This window comes from Amblyraja radiata, chromosome 9, assembly GCF_010909765.2.
Source record: "Amblyraja radiata isolate CabotCenter1 chromosome 9, sAmbRad1.1.pri, whole genome shotgun sequence".
NCBI classification, from domain to species: domain Eukaryota; kingdom Metazoa; phylum Chordata; class Chondrichthyes; order Rajiformes; family Rajidae; genus Amblyraja; species Amblyraja radiata.
This window is the reverse complement of record NC_045964.1, coordinates 20,591,409-20,615,260: the sequence shown is the minus strand read 5'-3', so window position 1 is coordinate 20,615,260 and position 23,852 is coordinate 20,591,409. Positions and strand designations below refer to the sequence as shown.

The following is a 23,852-nucleotide window of genomic DNA, read 5'->3' as shown; positions in this document are numbered from 1 at the left end:
CAGTCCTAAATGGCCTACCCTTTATTTTTAAACTGTGACCCCTGGTTCTGGACTCCCCCAACATCAGGAACATTGTTATATGTTTCTATAAGGTCCCCTCTCACTCTTCTAAATTCCAGCGAATACAAGCCCAGTCGATACATTCTTTCATCATACGTCGGTCCCGCCATCCCAGGAATTAACCTGGGGAACCTACGTTGCACTTCCTCAATAGCAATAATGTCCTTCTTCGAAATGGGGAACCAAAATTGCACACAATACTCGAGGTGCGGTCTCACCAGGGTCCTGCACAACTGCAGTCGGACCTCCTTGCTCCTAAACTCAAATCCTCTCACAATGATGGTCAACATGCCATTGGTTTTCTTCACTGCCTGCTGTACCTACATGCTTACTTTCAGTGACTGATGTAGAAGCACACCCAGTCTCGTTGCACCTACCCTTCGCCTAATCTGACACCATTCAGATAATAATCTGCTTTCTTGTTCTTGCCACCTCATCAAAATAGTAAATATTTATTGTCTATACCACCGGGTGGCGCCAGCAATGGCTGCCTCACCAACCGTCCATCTGCCCCTTTCTTATTCGTTGTTTTTTTAGTGTGCATTAAATGGATGTTTTTAGTGTTCCTTACTTTGTTTTATGTGGGGGTTGGGAGAAACTTTTTCCAATCTCTTACCTCGACGAGATGCAATTTTTTTTCCGTATCATATCTCCGTCAGCACTGCGGCTTAACATCGAGGAGTTGGCGGCCTTTGCTGGAGCAATTTCGCGAGCTTCACCGCGGAGCCTGCAATCCCTTTGCCAGGGATCGACCTCGGAGCTCTAACGCGGGAGCCTGTGGACTTTAAAATCGTGGAGATCGCAGTCTCTGGTTAGAGACCGACATCAGGGACTACAAACCGCAGGAGCTTCAATCGCCCTGACACGAGAGCATCGATCGCCCCAACTGCGGATGGTTTGACTGCCTCGGCCGTGGGAGAATAAAGATGGAAGATTATACTTTATTGCCTTCCATTACAGTGAGGAATGGCCCCATAGCAGAAGCATCTACATCGTGGGGCTGGAAACTGGAAGTATCCTGAGCTAATTTTGCTAGCAACATCATCTATTGCGACAAATGATGGCTTCCACTGATTGTCGCTGGAAGCTTGTATCCCTTTCAGGACGGACAATGACAGAGAGGCCAACATTTGTAACAAGATGGACACGAAAAGAAGACAGTGAGGAATGTAGGGAATCCACTGTGGTGATTGTTTATATGAACTTTTATGTAGTTGTGTGTCTTGGTGCTTTTTTTAAAGTATGGTTGTATGATAATTCACATATTAATGTACCTTAATTGGTATACGTGGCAATAAAAGATCTTTGAAAACTTCAACCTTTGAATGTCCAGATACACCACATTCACTGGCTCTCCCTTATCCATTCTACTTGTTACATCCTCAAAAAATTCCAAAAGATTTGTCAAGCATGATTTCCCCTTCATAAATTCATGTTCACTTTGACCGATCCCGTCCCTGCTTTCCAAATGCACTGCCATAACATCTTTAATAATCGACTCCTGCATCTTACCTACTACCGATGTAAGGCTAACTGGTCTATAATTCCCCATTTTCTCTCTTCCCCCCTTTCTTAAAAAGTGGAATTACATTGCCTACCCTCCAGTCCACAGGAACTGATCCACAGAACAGGCTACAGTGGATGAAGAATGGAGGTACATTTGGTAGAAAAGGCCAATTGAAAATCAAGTTACTTGCCTTGAACATTCCTATTAAATCCATAAACCTCACTGCACCATTCACTTTTGACCTATATACTCACGGTATTGCCACCAATTTCTCTTACCTCCTATTGCTTATTGTCCAGAGGGCCTTTTGTTTCACTATCGACACAGGACTTATCTCTTCATTTCCATCAGTCCTCCGAGTGCATTGGTTTAAAGTATTTGGTTTATGGACACTCACCAGTTAAGCCATTGCTTAAGAGGTGGCACTGCGGTAGAGTTGATGCCTTACCACACCTGAGACTCTGGTTCCCTCCTGACTACGGGTGCTGGCTGCACGGAGTTTGTACGTTATCCGTGGCCACGTGGGGTTTGTACGTTCTCCGTGGCCACGTGGGGTGCTCCATTTTCCTCCCACACTCCAAAGACGTACAGGTTTGTGGGCTAATTGGCTTTAGTAAAAATAGTAAATTGGCTCCAGTATTTAGAATAGTGCAAGTGTACGGGTGTGATCGCTGGTTAATATAGACTTGTTGGGCCGAAGGTCCTATTTCCACACTGTATGTCTAAAGTCTAAGATATCACAGACCAATTCATTTTTGGAGAAACTTCTTACTGCTTCTTATAGTTATAATGAAACTTCCTCATTCATAAAAGGAGTTGCTCTTTACGGGTTAGCCAGGGCCACGGCCTTTCTGTGCAGGACGTGCAGTGCCTTAGCGATTAGACCCAGCAGGCTCCACTGAGGAAGTTCACAGCAGGGCATCTAAGCGAGAACAAACTTAGCCAACAAGTGATACTTCAGCATTAGCCATATGTTGGTATGCAGAAAATTTGTGCCATTGTTTATCTCAAAAATGATGTATAACTCACCTCATGTTAATATACTTTAGTTCCTGAAGGTAGAAATAAGCAAGTAACTGCATGACCAAAATATGACCAGCTGAAGGCATTTTTAGGATACAACTGCAGCAAAGAAACATGCTGCTTGGCAGCATCGAGTCACATGTGGTTCATTATGCAGTTTAGAATGATTTTTTAATAGATCCAGTCGATTTAAATAGCCTTAGGTAACTTTATCCCAGCCAACATAATACTTAAGCATTAGTGCACATCACAAAATCAATACATCCAAATATTGATTTATTTTATAGGCTCTCACCTAAATGCAGTTAAGTTTAATTGCTTTAATTTTATGCAGTCGGGTAAATAGATGTAATAGCCAGCAAGTTGCTTTTCACAATATTTAATGTAATTATAGAACCATTGGGGTAACCTGTATGGATTGTATGTTCTCCAAGAATGAGAATAGCGTTATGGTATACCTGTACTTCCAATGTTGAACATGAGTAAAGAAGTCACAAAATAATGTTTTTAAAAATGCAAATTTGGCAAGTAACTTTATGAACCATTGCATTTCAGACATTGATTTTACAAAATTATGCATAAATAACTTAATTTCATCTGGATACATTTATTTTGCCACAAACAAAATTTGCACGCACTTTTGTCCAAATGCCTTTGCTGCACTGGTAGTAAATGTGGATCAGACTTTCACAGCATGTTCATTAACATTACGGTAGTCACAATTCTATTTTTGAATCATTATGCAATTTTCAAAGTTAATTAGCAGCACTTCTTCCCACACCTACATATATATCCAACAATCAATCTTTCCAATCAAAAAGGAAATTTTGATTATGAATCAAGGCAACACATTGACAAAAAGGATGCGGTTTCATCAACATTGATTGTCCACATGAATTAAAACAGATGGCTCTGGCAGTTTTATTTATCACTTTTATAGGAAAATGTAAGTTATATTGAAATAGATATAAAAAGTCATTTACAAATAAAGTAACTTCCCTAATAAAGGCAGCAATTTTCATAATTCCCACAGTAAGCAGTGGTGCCAAGAATGAATCACATTAACACAGTTTGTCAATATAGAACAGCAAAGGCACCAATATACAATCAGAAAAGTCAAATCATATCACCAGCCGAACAGCAAAGATACTGTAACTACATGAATATGGGTGTATTGATATTATGTTTATTGTCTCACGTTTACACAGTATTGAAACTTTGGAACCATTTTATATAGGAGAAATACAGGGATATCACTGCCTACAATGCTCACCACTGGCATTGTATTTCACAACAATAAAATTCTGTATTGGAACAGTAATCGGAAACCTGATCGATATAGAAATTTCAATTAAAGTTCAAGATTTTATAACAAAATCAGTATTCAGTTACTGTCGCTTTCAGTGGGTTGTTACTTATGTCTAAAACACCGATTTCAATCTACAACTGGCTTGTACAGAAAGAATCGTAGCTACTATTATACTTTACATTTAGAACTAAAATCAGTGTTCGAGAACAACACAGAACTGGAAATATTATGCTTGAAAAGGTTTATGCAAAATCCTTGGTGCTGTTATTGACAAGGCTCATAAAATTCCATCAGGAATGAATACAATTTACCTTTAACTGTAATAAATACTAATTGTTATTCAAACTACATGGACCAAAAGAGCCACACATGGGGACGGGTGAAAATTTCTACATCATAACAGAACCGGAAACATTATTGTTGAAAAGGTATATGCAAACTCCGTGGTGCTGTTATTGAGAAGGCTTATAAGTTTGCAGCAATATACAAATAATTTTAACAATTGTCATCACATTTACGACACACATTTTCAAAATGAGAGAGTTGTACCAGCTAGCAATTACATACTTACACTGATTCCCTGAAGTGTAAAGTGTCAGGATATCCCATCAGGAATTAATGTAATTTACCTTAACTGTACTAAATAATACTAATTACTACTCAAACTACATGGACCAAAAATGCCAGACATGGGGATGGGTCAAAATTTCTATACCATAACGCAAAAAAGAATGCACATTTCATTGGTCAAGTACAATCCCAGATATTTTCATGTTGTGGGGTTCTAGTCTATCCATCTGATTTGAGTGCATAGGAAGGCGGTTATAAATCATACTCCTAGTTAATATTTGGCACTATGTTTGAATATTCTTTTAAACACATTGAAAGGGATTTTTGAACTAGAGTGTATTTTCCAGCATATTTCCATGAGATTCATAAAATCTAATAGCAGTAATAGAAAATGCCATAATAGAACAAGATAGCCGGCTGCCTATCACTTTAGGCCAAAGAGTATCGGAAAAGTAGCATATTGTAGTTTTTTCAATGCGCTCTTCCCTGTCTTTGATAATAACTTGGGAAATCAGAATTGTTCATGCTGGCCATACTCTTGAGTGAGTATTACCAACAGTAAAGGTAGAAACACATTACCCTGCCAGGTAATATTAAGGATAACAGAGGGCAAAGATTGCACAGCACATCTGAAAACATCTGTGCACAGAGCTGAAATGTTTGTCAGTTTGTCAATTTTTTTCAAATATTATTTTAACTTATGATATAGTTAGATAGAGCTCTTAAAGATAGCAGAGTCAAGGGATATGGGGAGAAGGCAGGAACGGGGTACTGATTGTGGATGATCAGCCATGATTACAGTGATTGGCAGTGTTGGCTCAAAGGGCCGAATGGCCAACTCCTGCACCTATTGCCTATTAATGTACACTGCCAACATGCAAGACATAATTAATTCTGAAAATTTTAAAAGGAATAGACAGTTCTAAAAGGATAATGTTTTCTGTAAATAAGAGTACAATATTTCTCAGGAGATTCATTATGTTATAATTTCATATAATACAGCTAGTAACTGTGCAAAAATAAAATCTGTATGCTTGTTAACATTAAGCCAGCCTTTTGCAACTGAAACAGCAATCATGGTCATGAATTTCATTCATCGTCTCATGGCAGCCTACTGAGAAGGAATGATGAAAGCAAGCTTGTTAATTCAACCAGTCTATTGCTAACTTCGACAAGTAATACATCCAAGAGGGAGATGCATCAAAGTGCTGAGCTGAACACTTAAATGTTAAGCTAATTATTGGCAATTGTTCTGCAATCAGAATGTGCTTAATGTTATCTGAGAGCAATAAAATACCAATGTGATTTGGGAATGTCCATGTGCAGAACTTGATTTCTAAGGAGGGGCTCAGCATTAGTATTTAGCACTGTGTAGTATTAATTTAGTATTGAGTCTGAAGCAGGGTCTCAACCTGAAACGTCACCCATTCCTTCTCTCCAGAAATGCTGCCTGTCCTGCTGAGTTACTGCAGCATTTTGTGTCTACCTTCGATTTAAACCAGCTTCTGTAGTTCTTCCCTACACATTAGTATTTAGCAAGTCTGACAAACAAAATAATAATAAACAGTCTTCCAATGTTTGCATCCAACACAGACTTATAAATGTAAATATCACTGAATTTTTAGAAAAACTTTCATATGGGACATACAAGTAGATCCACATTTCACAAATAATTGATAAAATAATTTTACAAAAAAGAAATTACATAAGTTAGATAAAACCACCGTAGCAACATTTATGAAAGTGAAAGCTCTTAAATCAAGTAACAATTGTCAAATGGTTTACACACAATTTACAAGTTCATATATTATTCTGGTGACCCTACTGTGAATTTGTTTGAAGGAAGCGTATCACTTTTTGGTCCATGCTTAGTGTTTTAAAATATATTAACTACTAGATATGGAAAAATTTGATTTTATCCTTATACACTGTTGCAGGCAATATAATGAATAATACACATTTGCACGTGCTTGAATGTAAGTGTTTCAACTGCTTTAAAAAATTCTGCTGGAATATGTTTCCTACCAAAAATATAAGAAATGAAATGAAATTTTATAAAGGATTCTCCCGGTATTTAGCGATCACACACTGAATTTGAACATATCACTTAAACGTTTTAACATTTTTTACAGTCTTTTAGCTCAGAAATCTTTCCTCGTTTGATCACTTGCTGAATCTTCTTTAAGTGGTCTTTAAAAAAAAAATAAAACATTCAGCTCTCGTTTTCTGCCAATTTGGATCCACAAAATCACCAGGTTGGCCCCATTACCCATTCATGATTTTTTCAAATACATTTACATACATGTGCAGATTGAGGAACCAATCATCGTCGGTATAAATAGTGATCAGTTCCCTCCAGATCACGTATAAAGTGCCTATCTGCTGTGCACTGCTCCAATAAAGAACAGTCCTTGATTACACAACTGCACCGCGTTATTTCAAAAATCAATGATTACAGTTTTTATACATACAATGGAAGTAGTTTTAAGTATTTTTTTTAAAATGTAGTTTTTATAAACACTCTACTGTTTTTAAAACATTATAGGTCATATGTTAATTTGTAGTGCATTGCTCCATGTCTTTTGTTATCGATAGGAAGAACATGCCCCTGCCTTTGATGGTTAATAAGGACTTTGTGTATACGATTTGTAATATCCTTTATATTTATTATTTTATTTTTTAAAATCATTGCAGCTTATATTCTGTGGCATATAAATGATTCAGGTATTCTACAAATGTGTACATTCCCTTTAAGATCTATAATAGATCTAATTTCAAAGTCAGCATTTGGCTAGGCACACTGATAAGTAAGCCTATGTGGACATTAGCATTTTGGCCTACATTAAAAGACGAGGACATTTTCTATCTTCATAACCTGCGGCGATATTTCACATATACACACATTGCCAACACTGTTATACCCAGAATTGCCATTACTAGTTGTGATACAGATGCCTTGTTGTTTTGATCATTCTCGATTCTTATCTGAAAGAAAAGGAAAAAATTTGATTAGTGGACTCTAAAAGCTCACCAAACTATACTTTAGCTTCAAAGATAGATCTAACGTTTAATTGAGTTTCCATTACAATGTGAACATATCAATGTGAACTTCCACTGTTGCCTCACATTTCCCCCCCATTTCCCCCCGGGGGGGGGGGGTCATTGTTCAACTCATTGAATCTAACTCTCAAATCACTTTCATCAGTCCCATTCCTATACATGCATCCCTACAGTCTAATCCTTCATACATACTGAGTACACCCCTTCCCGTCATGTCTCAACTCTCCTGCACTTAACTATGGCCGATTTACAAATTAACTGACTAGCATGTCTTTTGAATGTAGGAGGAAACCAGAGCACCCACCGGAAGCCCAATGCAGTCACAGGGAGAACATGCAAACGCTGTCAACAACAAATCTGGGATATTGGATTTCAGCAGCAACAGCATTAACTAAGAACATTAAATGAAAAGCCTAGCACAATTCCTGAATGCAGTCAATGATTTTCCCAAGAGGCACAGGCTACATTTGAGATACTTTTGCTGATAAACATTTTTCCCTCAGTGGACTAGAGTATTCCAAGTTAATAGATCAGATATAATTGTTTTGCTTTCCGTTTCCGTAAATCTGCTGGGAATTTATTGGCAGGCATGTGCAAGAACCTCAGACAGTTTGACTGCTACCAATTTCCCAACTGCAGTGCAATATATGGGGCCTTTATGGCTGCACAAATCTGCAATCAGCTGTAGTTCATCATTCCTGCCTGCTCAAAAGACTGAGACAATGTTGCCTTGAGAACTAAAATATATTGAGAGTAATGGGCCTGTCCCACTAAGGCGACTGCAGGAGACTATGCAGTCGCCACATGTTTGCGGGTGGTTGCCAGGGAGTCGCTTTCATGGATTTACCATACACTGTGCTTTAGCCGTCTTAATTACAGCGGCAACCTTCCTGTTCATCGCAGTGTGTGTCTGTATCACCTTGGCTTTGCACCGTGGGAATTTCACTCAGAGAGCACTCCCCCCGCTTGCCCTGTCACCCGCCTGCATAACGGGCTGGTGAAGGAGGCTGTGTGTGTGTCTGTGTGTCTGTGCGTGCGTGCGTGCGTGTGCGTTCCACTCTGACAGTTACCGTTGACAGTCGCCGGCAGTTGCCTGAAAAATCGCTGAAACAGGCCCATAACTTTTCAGAACTAGTCAACCAAAACAATGCCAAACACTGAAACCAAATAGAGACTGTTTGTCAAGGTTGACCAAAATAATTGTTGGTTAAATTAAAGCAACAAATCCACAATTTTAATTTGTCTGATTTAAAATATGGGTACAATTTTTATTTCCTTCAATTATGTATAATCCAAATTAAATGGGTAACTTGTTCTGAAATGAATTTTCCATTTCAATTTAATAATATATTTAAAATTATGAATCATGAGTATAAAAGAACCAGAATAAAACAGACTAAATTATGCAGATTCACCAGTCATGCTGCTACAAAGGATAGATAAACAAGGAACTGCAAAAAAAAACTACAAAAAAAGACAAAATGCTGAAGTAACTCAGCATCTCTGGAAAACATTTGTAGGTGACATTTCGGGTCAGTTCCCTTCTTCAGACTGGGTGACGTGAAAGAAAGCTGGGAGAGAGGGGAGGTAGAACAAAATGTGATAGGTAATAGGTGAACATGGGCGAGAGAGGGGTTTGTTGGGCAGATGGTTGGGTAAAAGGCCAGAGATTAAAGCAGAAGGTGGGAACCAAAAGATCGAAGTTGCACATTGTGAAGCAGAATATTAGGCTCTGTTCCTCCAGTTTGCTTGTGGCCTCGCTCTGGCAATGGAGAAGGCCCAGACCAGAAAGGTCAGTAGGGGAAGGGGAATTAAAATGGTTATCAACCAGGAAATCCAGTAAGTCTGGACAGACCGAGCACAAATGTTCGGCAAAACAGTTGCAGAATCTGCGCTTGGTCCTGCCGATGTACAGGAGGCCCCACTGGGAGCAGCGGATGCAGTAGATGAGGTTAGAATGCACACAAATCTCTGTCTCACCTGGAAGGACTGCTATGAAGGTGAGGGACGAGGTATAGGGAAAGGTGTTACATCCCCTGTGGTTGCAAGGGAAAGTACCAGGAGGCATTCATTTGGGTAGGATAGGATAAGTGAACCAAGCAATTGTGGAGGATGCAGTCTCTGTAAAGAAGGAAAGGGGACGATGTGACTGGTGGTGGTATCACTTGAGGTGAAGGTCAAGGGATGATGTGATAGATGAAGAGGCTGGTAGGGTGAAACAATGAGGAGGGGGGAGGGCCAGTAAGAGGGAACTATGGGACACAGAGGAGACGCTGGTGAGGGATCTATCTTTGACGGCAGAGGGGGAACCACATGTAATAAAAGAAAGAGGAATGGAAAGCCTCAGCTTGGCAGCAGATGCAGCGGAGACGGAAGAATTGAGAGTAGGGAATAACATCTTTGCAAGAGTCAGAATGCACAGTGTCAGCAGAGAAATATATCCCTCCCCAAGACTGAAACCAAAGAATTTGCATTCAAATAGTAAATTTTATGACATTAGGATGTTCCAAACTCTATAATAAATTCTGAAATGCAATTTCTATTCTAGGCACAGCAGCCAACTTGAGTACAGCACAATCGCAGAAACAGCAATGTGATGGTGACTTGACAATCTGTTTTGGTAACTTGGTTGAGTAAATAAATACTGGACAAGACATTCCAAATATTAAAAGGCAGACAACTGCAAATACTGGAAATCTGAGTGGCACAGCTGATAGAGCAGTAGCCTCACAGTGCTAGAGACCTGGACTCGATCCTAATCTAGGATGTTGTCTGTGTAGAGTTTGCACCACATGGGTTTCTTCCAGGTGCTCGTTTCCTCCCATATTCCAAGGAAAATGTTGACAATACCCTGCAGCTCAGGCAGCATGTGGAGAAATAAGCAGTTTCTGATCAATGATCTCAGATTGGAACCAATAAAGGTTCATAAGGCTGAAACATTAACTGTTTACTCTCTGCACCAATGTTGCCTGATCTGTCAAGTATAAAGTTATTTCCATTTCACACCAAGAATTACCTTAATCTGTCCCACACTGACATGTCAATCCAGATTAAAGTATTTACATGTCTGGAGACTGATTTGAACCTATGTACTTCTGACTCAGAAGCACGCGTACCACCACCGAACGAAGACTGACTAAATAGCTAAGCAAGTCGTTTTCACGCAACATTACTTTGGACAAATTGCTGTTTGGAGGTGGAAACTTCAACATCCCCACCTTTACAAACCGCAACAAAAAATAAAACGGCACTCAGGCTTCCTGTAAAAATTAAGCACCGATGCCTTAGAGAAAATTAGAAAAGAGATGATTAAATTACAAATTTACAAACTTTACCTTTTTTAAAACCAATAGTGTCACCTCATTGCCGGAATTTCGAAATATTTCCACTGCTTCCTGATGCGTAACATTATCAAGCTTTTGCCCATTGATCTAATTGGTGAAAGAGAATTTAGTTTTAGATGTTACCGATGAAGAACATATTTTATATACTCTAAGCAGTGATGTGATAGAAGGGTTACGACAAGTAACACATTTTGCAGGGAAATTAAAGAGATGGGCATGTACAATGAGGTGGCATTTCACCGATTATCAAATGGGATCAAATTAAAAGATAAGTGAAGGGGGTAATTTTCTGAAATATCTTCAGGAGAATTTTGTAACCACTATGTTGCAAGTTTAACTGTGGAAGCAGCACGACCGAATCTGGTGATGGCAATGCAGTAGACCAAAAGCCAATTGGTGAACACCTGAAGAATGATCATTGCATGGGCGGAAATCCTGGGGGGGACGGGGCACACGGGGGCCTGTAAGAATAACAAATAACGTACTCCTCAAAGTGTGATCTTCATAAGTGATAGGAGCAGAATTAGGCCATTCAGCCCATCAAGTCAACTCCGCCATTCAATCATGGCTGATCTCGTGCCCTCCATAATGTTTGGGACAAAGAGCCGACATTTATTTATTTGCCTCTATACTCCACAATTTGAGATTTGTAATAGAAAAAAATCACATGCGTTTAAAGTGCACATTGTCAGATTTTAATAAAGGTAATTTTTATACATTTGGGTTTCACCAGGTGGAAATTACAGCAGTGTTTATGCACAGTTCCCCCCATTTCAGGGCAGCATAATGTTTGGGACACAACAATGTCATGTAAATGAAAGTAGTCATGTTTAGTATTTTGTTGCATATCCTTTGCATGCAATGACTGCTTGAAGTCTGCGATTCATGGACATCACCAGTTGCTGGGTGTCTTCTCTGGTGATGCCCTGCCAGGCGTGTATTGCAGCCATCTTTAGCTTATGCTTGTTTTGGGGCTAGCCCCCTTCAGTTTTCTCTTCAGCATATAAAAGGCATGCTCAATTGGGTTCAGATCGGGTGATTGACTTGCCCACTCAAGAATTTACCATTTTTTAGCTTTGAAAAACTCCTTTGTTGCTTTAGCAGTATGTTTGGGATCATTGTCTTGCTGTAGAATGAACTGCCGGCCAATGAATTTTGAGGCATTTGTTTGAACTTGAGCAGATAGGATGTGTCTACGCACTTCAGAATTCATTATGCTACTATCATCAGCAGTTGTATCATCAATGAAGATAAGTGAGCCAGTACCTTCATCAGCCATACATGCCCAGGCCATAACACCCTCACCACCGTGTTTCACAGATGAGATGGTACGCTTTGGATCTTGGGCAGTTCCTTCTCTCCTCCATACTTTGCTCTTGCCATCACTCTGATATAAGTTAATCTTCGTCTCATCTATCCACAAGACCTTTTTCCAGAACTGTGGTTGCTCTTTTAAGTACTTCTTCGCAAACTGTAACCTGGCCATCCTATTTTGGGGCTAACCAGTGGTTTGCATCTTGCAGAATAGCCTCTGTATTTCTGTTCATGAAGTCTTCTGCGGACAGTGGTCATTGACAAATCCACACCTGACTCCTGAAGAGTGTTTCTGATCTGTCGGACACGTGTACGGGGATTTTTCTTTATTATAGAGATAATTATTCTGTCATCAACTGTAGAGGTCTTCCTTGGCCTGCCAGACCATTTGCGATTAGTAAGCTCACCAGTGCTTTCTTTCTTCTTAATGATGTTCCAAACAGTTGATTTTGGTAAGCCTAGGTTTGGCTGATGTCTCTAACAGTTTTATTCTTGTTTCTCACTCATAATGGCTTCTTTGACTTTCATTGGCACAACTTTGGTCCTCATTTTGATAAACAGCAATAAAAGTTTCCAAAGGTGATGGAAAGACTGGAGGAAAGACTAGGTGCTGAGAGCTATCTTATACCTGCATTAAGGAGGCAATTAAACACACCTGAGCATTTACAAACACCCTGTGAAGCCATGTGTCCCAAACATTATGGTGCCCTGAAATTTCTACATGGTGAAACCGAAATGTATAAAAATGGCCTTTAATAAAATCTGACAATGTGCACTTTAACCACATCTGATTTTTTCTATTATAAATCTCAAATTGTGGAGTACACAGGCAAATAAATAAATGATCGGTCTTTGTCCCAAACATTATGGAGGGCACTGTATCTCTCCTTGTCAACCCCATTCTCCTGCCTTCTCCCCATAACCTTTGACACCCTTACCATAGTCATGCACAGTTGCAGAAGGACACCTTTGTTTCTGGACTCAAAACCTCTCACCATGAAATCCAACATATCATTTGCCTCCTTATTGGTTTGTTTCACCTGCACATTTGCTTTCAGTGAATAATGTACACAAGGAAGCTTGATTCCATTCGATACCAATGCTTCCCAATCTAACATTATTTAAATATACTGCCTTCCTGTTTGTGCCACTGGCGTGGATAACTTTGAAACAATCTGTGCAGGAGTAGTCCATTCGGCCCTTCGAGCCAGCACCGCCATTCAATGTGATCATGGCTGATCATCCACAATCAGTACCCCGTTCGTGCCTTCTCCCCATATCCCCTGACTCCACTATCACTTTATGAGCCCTATCTAGCTCTCTTGAAAGCATCCAGAGAACCCGCCTCCGCCGCCCTCTGAGGCGGAGAATTCCACAGACTCACAACTCTCTGTGTGAAAAAGTGTTTACTCATCTCCGTTCCAAATGGCTTACCCCTTATTCTTAAACTGTGGCCCCTGGTTCTGGACTCCCGCAACATCGGGAACATGTTCCCTGCCTCTAGCGTGTCCAAACCGTTAATAATCTTATATGTTTCAATAAGATTCCCTCTCATCCTTCTCAATTCCAGAGTATACAAACCCAGCTGCTCCATTCTCTCAGCATATGACAGTCCCACAATCCCAGGAATTAACCTTGTGAACCTACACTGCACTCCCTCAATAGCAAGAATGCACTTACTCGAATTTGGAGGCCAAAACTGCACAAAATACTCCAGGTGTGGTCTCACTGGGGCTCTGTACAACTGCAGAAGGACCTCTTTGCTCCTATACTCAACTCCTCTTGTTATGAAGGTCAACATGCCATTCGCTTTCTTCACTGCCTGCTGTACCTGTATGATTACTTTCATTGACTGATGAACAAGGACCCCCAGATCCCATTGTACTTCCCAACTTGACACCATTTAGATAATAATCTTCCTTCCTGTTTTTGCTACCAAAGTGGATAACCTCACATTTATCCACATTAAACTGCATCTGCCCACTCACCCAACCTGTCCAAGTCACCCTGCATTCTCATAGCATCCTCCTCACAGTTCACACTGCCACCAGCTTTGTCATCTGCAAATGTGCTAATGTTACTTGTAATCCCTTCATCTAAATCATTAATATATATTGTAAATAGCTGCAGTCCCAGCATCGAGCCTTGTGGTAAACTAGTCACTGCCTGCCATTCTGAAAGGGACCCGTTAATCCCTTCTCTTTGTTTCCTGTCTGCCTACCAATTTTCTATCCATGTCAGCACTTTATCCCAATACCATGTGCTCTAATTTTGCCCACTAATCTAGTATGTGGGACCTTATCAAATGCTTTCTGAAAGTCCAGGTACACTACATCCACTGGCTCTCCCTTGTCCATTTTCCAAGTTACATCCTCAATAAATTCCAGCTTAGTCAAGCATGATTTACCCTTTGTAAATCCATGCTGATTTGGACCGATCCTGTTACTATTATCCAAATGTGCCGCTATTTCATCTTTTATGATTGACTCCAGCATCTTCCCCACCACCGATGTCAGGCTAACTGGTCTATAATTCCCTGTTTTATCTATCCCGCCTTTCTTAAAAAGTGGGATAACATTAGCTACCCTCCAATCCACAGGAACTGATCTTGAATCTATAGAACATTGGAAAATGATTACCAATGCATCCACGATTTCTAGAGCCACTTCCTTAAGTACCCTGGGATGCAGACCATCAGGCCCTGGGAATGTATCAGCCTTCAGTCCCGTCAATCTACCCAACACCATTTCCTGCCTAATGTGAATTTCCTTCAGTTCCTCCGTCACCCCCAGATCCTCTGGCCACTAGTACATCAGTTTGTGTCTTCCTTAGTGAAGATGGATCCAAAGTACCTGTTCAACTCATCTGCCATTCCCTTGTTCCCCATAATAAATTCACCCTTTTCAGTCTTCAAGGGTCCAACTTTGGTCTTAACTAATTTTTTCATCTTCACATACTTAAAGAAGCTTTTACTATCCTCCTTTATATTCTTGGCTAGCTTACCTTCATACCTCATCTTTTCTCCCCATATTGCCTTTTTAGTTATCTTCTCTTGCTCTTTAAACATTACCCAATGGCTTCCCACTCATCTTTGCTATGTTGTACTTCTTCTCTTTTATTTTTATACTGTCCCTGACTTCCCTTGTCAGCCACGGTCGCCCCTTACTCCCCTTGGAATCTTTCTTCCTCTTTGGAATAAACTGATCCTGCACCTTCTGTATTATTCCCAGAAATACCTGCCATTGTTGTTCCACTGTCATCCTTGCTAGGGTATCTTTCCAGTCAACTTTGGCTAGCTCCTCCCTCATGGCTCCACAGTCCCCTTTGTTCAACGGACACCTCCGATTTACCCTTCTCCCTCTCAAATTGTAGATTAAAACTTATCATATTACTACCACCTAATGGCTCCTTAACCACATTCCCTTATCAAATCCGGTTCATTACACAACACTAAATCCAGATTGCCTTCTCCCTGGTAGGCTCCAGTACAAGCTGTCAAAGAATATGATTTGATGCATTTGGGCTGACAGGATGCAGGGTTATAACGGAAAATGTCATAGTTCTAAAGAATGTGCAGTGACAAAAGGACCCAGTGCCTCAAATGGATAAACATTTGAAGTTGGCTGGACATATTTTAAAAGTATTAGCAAAGCTTGTGGAATCTTGGGCTTTGGAAATAGAGGCATTGAGAATGCCAAACCATGACAAAAGTATTGCAATGTGCTCTGGTTACAATACATTAAGAAACATGGGAAGATACCGGAGAGATTTGCCAGAATAGCTCCAGGGAAGAGGATTTGACTACATGCTAATGCTGGAGAATCTGGCATGTCCAAGGTTAATTCCATACTCAGTATTCAAATTAAACAACTTAGATGTCTTACTGCTAAGATTTGGTCTTGCTCCTTTAATCGTCCATCAAGAGCTGCTGGTCCATCAACTTTTATTTTGCTCACATAGATTGCGCTGTCCTTACAATTGGGCTGGTAATCAGTTCCTCCAATAATATTGAACCCCAACCCTACAAATAAGGAAAGGTGTAAATAAAATGTTACAGTACTAAAACTCCTGTATCAAAATTGATTGACACATCAAAAATGTTCTCAAATAAAACAAACCTTTATAATCTGCTGTATTCTTCAATAAAAGTGCCAACTAGCAGCAGCTTTTAAGAGCAACATGAAACAGGACATATATAATGTGTGATTAGGCTGAATTTTGAGTACTTATTAAAACATCCTTGTGACAAATTTGAATTCGAACAAGCGTCAAGTATGGGCCCATAAGATTTCTAAGTTATTTAAATGTAGCCTGCATGGCCCTAATGTTAAATGCTCCACCATTGCCAGATGTGATTTTAGCATCTTTCAATCTAACCACCAAAATTCCATCTTCAATTATCCAGTTCTTTTTCTTGCATTTTCTTTGGAAACTCAAACTTAGACATCTGCACTAAAAGGTCTCTTTCAGATTTTTTTTCTTTTGATAATAATTCTGGGATGTTTAATTTTGTGTCAAGTGTGTTTAATTGTCGAATATACCAGGAACAATGAAATTCTTACTTGCTGTAGCATTTACACAACAACATCAAATAAATATATAATAATCAAAAATACAATAAATTATCCACTATACTAGGTAACCAGACCATACCACATTAGCAGGGCTGCCAACTCTCACGCATTGAGCGTGAGACTCACGCATTTCGCCAAATTCTCACGCTCGCATGCTGATCACAAATTTCTTGCGCTCTGTCGTGAGAAATTCTGTGATCAACAAGAATTTCAAAATTCATGTCAACTGCATGGGCCACGGGTGTTGGAGAGCCGGGGCTGAGGGAGGGATGGAAACAGAAGAAGCGGCGGGAGCAGATGCAGACAGGGAGCCGGGGCTGGCAAGTGTTTGCCGGGCTGGCGAGTGTTTGCTGGGCTGGTGAGTCCCTCGCTGCAGTTCCCGCCATGGAGCAGCCTCAGTGCAAGAGTCCCGGGCCATCAGAGGTGTCGGAAGCGTTGCGCCACTGCCGTGAGAGTCTCTGTGCCGAATTCGCCCTGGTGACCAGCATGGATCAGGCTGCGGCTCGATGCATCCTGGAGGACAACCTGTGGCTGCTGGAAGTAGGTACCAAGCACTGGGTAGAAACGGTGGAAGATAGTGGCCTTCAAATGGGTGTGGTTTGGGGAAAGAAATCTGCTTGCCTGCTAGATTTTTACTTACTGTAACTGCACGTAAAATGTTCCCGATGTTGGGAGTGTTCAGAACCAGGGGTCACAGTTTAAGGATAAAGGGTAGGCCAGTTAGGACTAAGATGAGGACAAACTTTCTTCACCCAGAGTTGTGAATCTGTGGAATCCTCTGCCACAGAAGGCAGTGGAGGTCAATTCACTGGATATTTTCAAGAGAGAGTTACATTTAGCTCTTGAGGCTAGCGAATTAAGGGATATGGGGAAAAAACAGGAAAGATGTACTGATTTTAGATGAACAGCCATGATCATATTGAATGGCACTGCTGGCTCGAAGGGCCGAATGACCTATTCCTGCACCTAATTTCTATGTTTCTATGCTTGAGTATATGGCAATAAAACTCGACCACTTGATTTTCAAGCATTCATGCATGGTGGAGATATGATGTAGTCATAGTGATACAGCGTGAAAACAGGCCCTTTAGCGCAACTTGCATACACCCGCCAACATGTCCCAGCTATACTACCTGTTTTTGGTCCATATCCCTCAAACCTGTCCTATCCATGTATCAGTCTAACTGTTTCTTAAATGTTAGGAAAATTCCTGCCTCAACGACCTCCTCTGGCAGCTTGTTCCATATACCCACAACCCTTTGTGTGGAAAAAGTTACCCCTTAAAAAGTTACCTCTTAAAAATACTTCAAACAAAAAAATATTGAAATCATACTTCTACAATGCACTAAAACATGATTTAATACATCAAATTTCAAAACGTCCCTACTGTGGGGAGGGGGGGGGGGGACGGGGACGGACACACACACCCCTCCCCCCACTCGTTTGCTCCACTCCCTCCCCAAGGCCAGTGATCAGTGATCGCTCAGCCCCCTCCCCCAATTTCAAAAACGCTCCGTGGCCCCCTGGTTCAGACAGAGACCGTTGCCAGATGTGAGCGGGGAATTGAGGCCAGTTGTCCGTGATGTCTGGATCCCAATGTTCAGCGCTTCATGTTTCGGAGTTGGCTAATGATATTGATTTGTAATTAGCCTGATTTGTAATTAGTTGACAAAACTTTAATTTATTAATCCGGGATATCCAGGGGGTTGGGATAAGTGTAATATTAAAATGACATGCAAGGTGTCAGGCTGTCTGTCACAACATACAGCCCCGATAGCCCATTATTTCCTTCAGTTAAATATTGGGAACGTAGCACTTTTGCCATTTGCCACTCAACTATTATGTTTGTTTACCTCAGTGACTATTTCTAAATCCCCCAAATTCCTTTGACAGGTTGAATAGAAATGCCCCCAATCTCGTTGTTTTATTAATTGAACACGTAGATGAACATCCTCAAGGAGTGTAATCAGATGGAAATTGATTCAGATGCGATGTTTAAGAGCTTGTTCCAAGAAGGGGCATATTTTAAAGGAGTGACAGAGATACTTGCAGGGGAATGTGTGAAGAGGTTATTATTTGGTTTTAGCTTGAACCAGGACATCTGAAGATTCAGTTTAATAAAGTAATTGTGCTGATACTGACTCCAACCAACCACGTAATAAATATCATCCATTCCGGAGGTTTTATTTATAGACAATAGGTGCAGGAGTAGGCCATTCGGCCCTTCGGGCCAGCACCACCATTCAATGTGATCATGGCTGATCATCCCCAATCAGTACCCCGTTCCTGCCTTCTCCCCATATTCCCTGACTCTACTATCTTCAAGAGCCCTATCTAGCTCTCTCTTGAAAGTATCCAGAGAACCTGCCTCCACCACCCTCGGAGGCAGAGAATTCCAAAGACCACTCTCTGTGAGAAAAAGTGTTTCCTCGTCTCCGTTCTAAATGGCTTACTCCTTATTCTTAAACTGTGGCCCCTGGTTCTAGACACCCCCAACATCGGGAACATGTTTCCTGCCTCTAGCGTGTCCAAACCCTTAACAATCTTATGTTTCAATGAGAATCCCTATCATCCTTCTAAACTCTAGAGTGTACAAGCCCAGCTGCTCCATTCTCTCAGCATATGACAGTCCCGCCATCCCGGGAATTAACCTTGTAAAACCTACGCTGCATTCCCTAAATAGCAAGAATGTCCTTCCTCAAATTAGGAGACCAAAATTGCACACAATACTCCAGGTGTGGTCTCACTAGGGCTCTGTACAACTGCAGAAGGACCTATTTGCTCCTATATTCGATTCTTCTTGTTATAAAGGCCAACATGCCATTCACTTTCTTCACTGCCTGCTGCACCTCCATGCTTACTTTCATAGACTGATGTACAAGGACCCCCAGATCCCGTTGTACTTCCCCTTTTCCCAACTTGACGCAATTTAGATAGTAATCTGCCTTCCTGTTTTTGCTACCAAAGTGGATAACCTCACAGTGGATAACCAAAGTGGATAACCTCACATTTATCTGCATTAAACGTCATCTGCCATGCATCTGCCCACTCCCCCAACCTGTCCAAGTCACCTGCATTCTCATAGCATCCTCCTCACAGTTCACACTGCCACCCAGCTTTGTGTCATCTGCAAATTTGCTAATGTTACTTTGAATCCCTTGATGTATATTGTAAATAGCTGCGGTCCCAGCACCGAGCCTTGCGGTACCCCACTAGTCACTGCCTGCCATTCTGAAAGGGACCAGTTAATCCCTACTCTTTGTTTCCTGTCTGCCAACCACTTCTCTATCCATGTCAGCACTATACCCCCAATACCATGTGCCCTAATTTTGCCCACTAATCTCCTATGTGGGACATTATCATATGCTTTCTGAAAGTCCATGTACACTACATTCACTGGCTCTCCCATGTCCATTTTCCTAGTTACATCTTCAAAATATTCCAGAAGATTAGTCAAGCATGATTTCCCCTTCGTAAATCCATGCTGACTCGCACCGATCCTGTTATTGCTATCCAAATGTTCGGCTATCTCATCTTTTATAATTGGTGGTAGGAGGGTAAACAGTCTGTGGTTGGGGTGAGAGCAGTCCTTGACGATGCTGAGCGCCCTTCGCAGACAACGCTTGCTTTGGACAGACTCAATGGAGGGGAGTGAGGAACCGGTGATGCGTTGGGCAATTCTCACCACCCTCTGCAGTGCTTTCCGTTCGGAGACAGAGCAGTTGCCATACCATACTGTGATACAGTTGGTAAGGATGCTCTCGATGGTGCAGCGGTAGAGGTTCACCAGAATCTGAGGAGACAGATGGACCTTCTTTAGTCTCCTCAGGAAGAAGAGACGCTGGTGAGCCTTCTTGACCAGAGTTGAGGTATTGTGGGTCCAGGAGAGGTCATCGGAGATGTTGACCCCCAGGAACCTGAAGCTGGAAACACGTTCCACCTCCGTCCCGTTAATGTGGATGGAGGTGTGCGTGCCGCCCCTAGACTTTCTGAAGTCTACAATGAGCTCCTTGGTCTTCTTGGAGTTAAGGGCCAGATTGTTGTCAGCGCACCATGCTGCTAGGAGCTGGACCTCCTCCCTATAGGCCGACTCATCGTTGTTGCTGATGAGGCCAATCACCGTTGTATCATCTGCATACTTGATGATGGTGTTAGTACCATGTACAAGTGTGCAGTCGTAGGTGAAGAGGGAGTAGAGGAGGGGGCTCAGCACACAGCCCTGTGGAACGCCGGTGTTCAGGGTGAGGGTTGAAGAGGTGTGCTTGTCTAACCTAACAGATTGGGGTCTGTTGGTTAGAAAGTCCAGTATCCAGTTGCAGAGGGAGGGGTCGATGCACAGGTCACCGAGTTTGGTGATCAGTTTAGAGGGTATAATGGTGTTGAATGCTGAGCTGTAATCGATGAACAGCATTCTTACGTAAGTGTCTCTGTTGTCGAGGTGGGAGAGGGCGGAGTGAAGTGTCGTTGAGATGGCATCCTCCGTACTCCTGTTCTTGCGGTAGGCAAACTGATAGGGATCCAATGTGGGGGGTAGGCAGCCTTTGAGGTGTGCCAGGACCAGCCTCTCGAAGCACTTGGTGATGATGGGACTAAGTGCAACTGGGCGGAAGTCGTTGAGGCTTGCCGCAGTGGAGTGTTTTGGCACCGGCACGATGGAGGTGGTTTTAAGGCACGTGGGGACAACTGCTTGGGCAAGTGACAGGTTGAAGATGTCAGTCCAGACATCTGTCAGCTGCGCAGCACAGGCCCTGAGGACGCGCCCGGGGATGTCGTCAGAGCCAGCAGCCTTACCTGCATTAATCCTACTCAGTGCCACGTACACGTCGTAGGGGGTGAGTGTGAGGGGCTGGTGATCGGCAGGGAGCACAGCCTTGATGGCCATCTCTAGATTGTCCCTGTCAAAGCAGCCATAGAAGTGGTTAAGCTCCTCAAGGAAGGAGGCGTTGCTGGATGCGGGGGTGGTGTTGGTGGGTCTATAGTCCGTGATGGCCTGGATGCCTTGCCACATGCGTCGGGGGGTCGGAGTTGTTGTTGTTGAAGTGCTCCTCAATCCTTATTAGAGGTTATTGTTTGCAGACAATAGAGTCAAAGGCCTAAGCAACAAACAGTGGTAGGTGCAATAAGCAGGAACAATGCACAAATAACATTGGACAATAGGATTGTCAGATCAGTTTTTGAAAGGCCACATCAATTATCTATTTGAAGATTCAGTGGTGTTTATTGTGCTGAAGTAACTCATCGTGTCAGGCAGAATCTCTCTTAGTACTTTATCTCAATTTGTGTCCCATATCTTCCTTTTCTTTCCTGAAAATGCTGCAAATAGCAATCAGTGTACTAATTTTGAAAGTTGAAGGAAGAAGTCCTCAGTTCACTATGAATTGTCTATTTTTGAGGCAGAAGGGACTGAAGTTTAGGGGTAACATGAGGGGGAACTTCTTTACTCAGAGAGTGATAGCTGTGTGGAATGAGCTTCCAGTGAAGGTGGTGGAGGCAGGTTCGTTTTTATCATTTAAAAATAAATTGGACAGTTATATGGATGGGAAAGGAATGGAGGGTTATGGTCTGAGCGCAGGTATATGGGACTAGGGGAGATTATGTGTTCGGCACGGACTAGAAGGGTCGAGATGGCCTGTTTCCGTGCTGTAATTGTTATATGGTTATATGGTTATGTAGCAAGAACAAAGCACTTATCTAAAAATTGGTCTCTCCTATTTATTAAATCCCCTCATAATTGTATCTACCGCACTTAAATCTCCCTTCAGCTTTGTCCATTATAAAGAATAATCCATCTACATAATCTATTCTCACAGTTAAAATGTTCAAATGCAAGTTATTGTGGATTTTGTGGCAGTTGATGAGGACAGATGAGAGGGTCCGAGATGCAGAAGAAAAGGGGTGGCAAGAAAGATTGTTAAAATATACTTAGATGGCAGCTTTATCAACTGTATACATGCAAATTACATATGAAGTCATTTTGTGTTTGTTGCATTTCTGCCAGAAGTCTTATGCATTGGGAAACTGGACAAGACCCTTCTGGGTGCAATTCAGCTTGGAGTGGCTGGTGCTTTTCCAACATCAAGAAAGTGCACAATACTCATCTCTACTTTGCTGTCAGAAAATTGGAGCAGTAATATGCAACGAACAATCTAAAAGTTTAATTCAGTTAACCTTGAAGCAGTTCTGCAACAAACCTCACCCATTAGTCACACGCCATGGAAACAGGTCTTTCAGCCCAAATTGACCATGAGAACCAAGATGCCCCATCTAAGCTAATCCACTCGCCCCATCTAAGCTAATCCACTCGCCCCATCTATTCCTCTCATGATTTTATACACCTCTCCAAGATCATCCCTCAGCCTCCTGCGATCCAAGGAATAAAGTTCAACCTCTCCCTAAAGCTCAGAACCTCTCCAGTAGCTTACCTACCACAGATGTTGGGCTAAAAAAGACTGCCGAAGTAACTCAGCGGGTCAGGCCGCATCTCTGGAGAATATGGACAGGTGATGTTTCTGGTCGGGACCATTTTTCAGACTTAGCCTTTTCCTTTCCCTTTTCCTAACCATATCATTTGTACCAATGTGCACATCTTCTGGCTGTGTGCCTTCCCCCTTGAAAATGTTTAGGAGCTGCTCTGAGATATCCTGAATCCTGGTTCCAGAGAGGCAACACACCATCCTGTATTACTGCTGTAGAATCTCCTGTCTGTCCCTCTAACTAATAGGGCTCCTATCACTTTGGCTCTGTTTGTCTTTCCTTTTCTTGCTTTGCCTTGGAGCCAGGCCTGATACCACAGACATGACCAGTCATCTATACTATTACTAAAACTCTCATCTTGACCACTTCCAGCTTGCATTTAAAAAAAAAAATTATGCAAAAACTGTACCCTTTATCGCTAGGATTTTTTCGCCACTGTTCTCCTCTCCTCCAAGCGCACCAGGTTTTGTTCCGATCGGTGGAAGATTACAAAAGTTATGAAGGTTTAAAAAAGCGTGAGATTAGCAGATTGGTCTTCTCGCATGTCAGTCACCATGAAGGTAACGTCCCTTCCGGCACCCACTGGAGAATAAAGCCCTGGAAGCGGGGCTGAGTCC

At 41.8% G+C, this 23,852-nt stretch overlaps 1 protein-coding gene across 1 annotated transcript in view; it reads right to left on the bottom strand.

The window, feature by feature from the left end:
• Positions 1–3,092: 3,092 nt before the first annotated feature.
• LOC116976847 (synaptojanin-2-binding protein-like) overlaps positions 3,093–23,852 on the bottom strand; it is a 37,286-nt gene continuing 16,526 nt past the window's right edge. The window contains exons 4-6 of the mRNA XM_033026829.1: positions 16,072–16,208; positions 10,865–10,960; positions 3,093–7,454 (exon numbers count right to left, since the gene is read on the bottom strand). Coding sequence (XP_032882720.1) covers positions 7,338–7,454; positions 10,865–10,960; positions 16,072–16,208 — 350 coding nt within the window. The 3' untranslated portion in view covers positions 3,093–7,337. The remainder of the gene's footprint in view (positions 7,455–10,864; positions 10,961–16,071; positions 16,209–23,852) is intronic.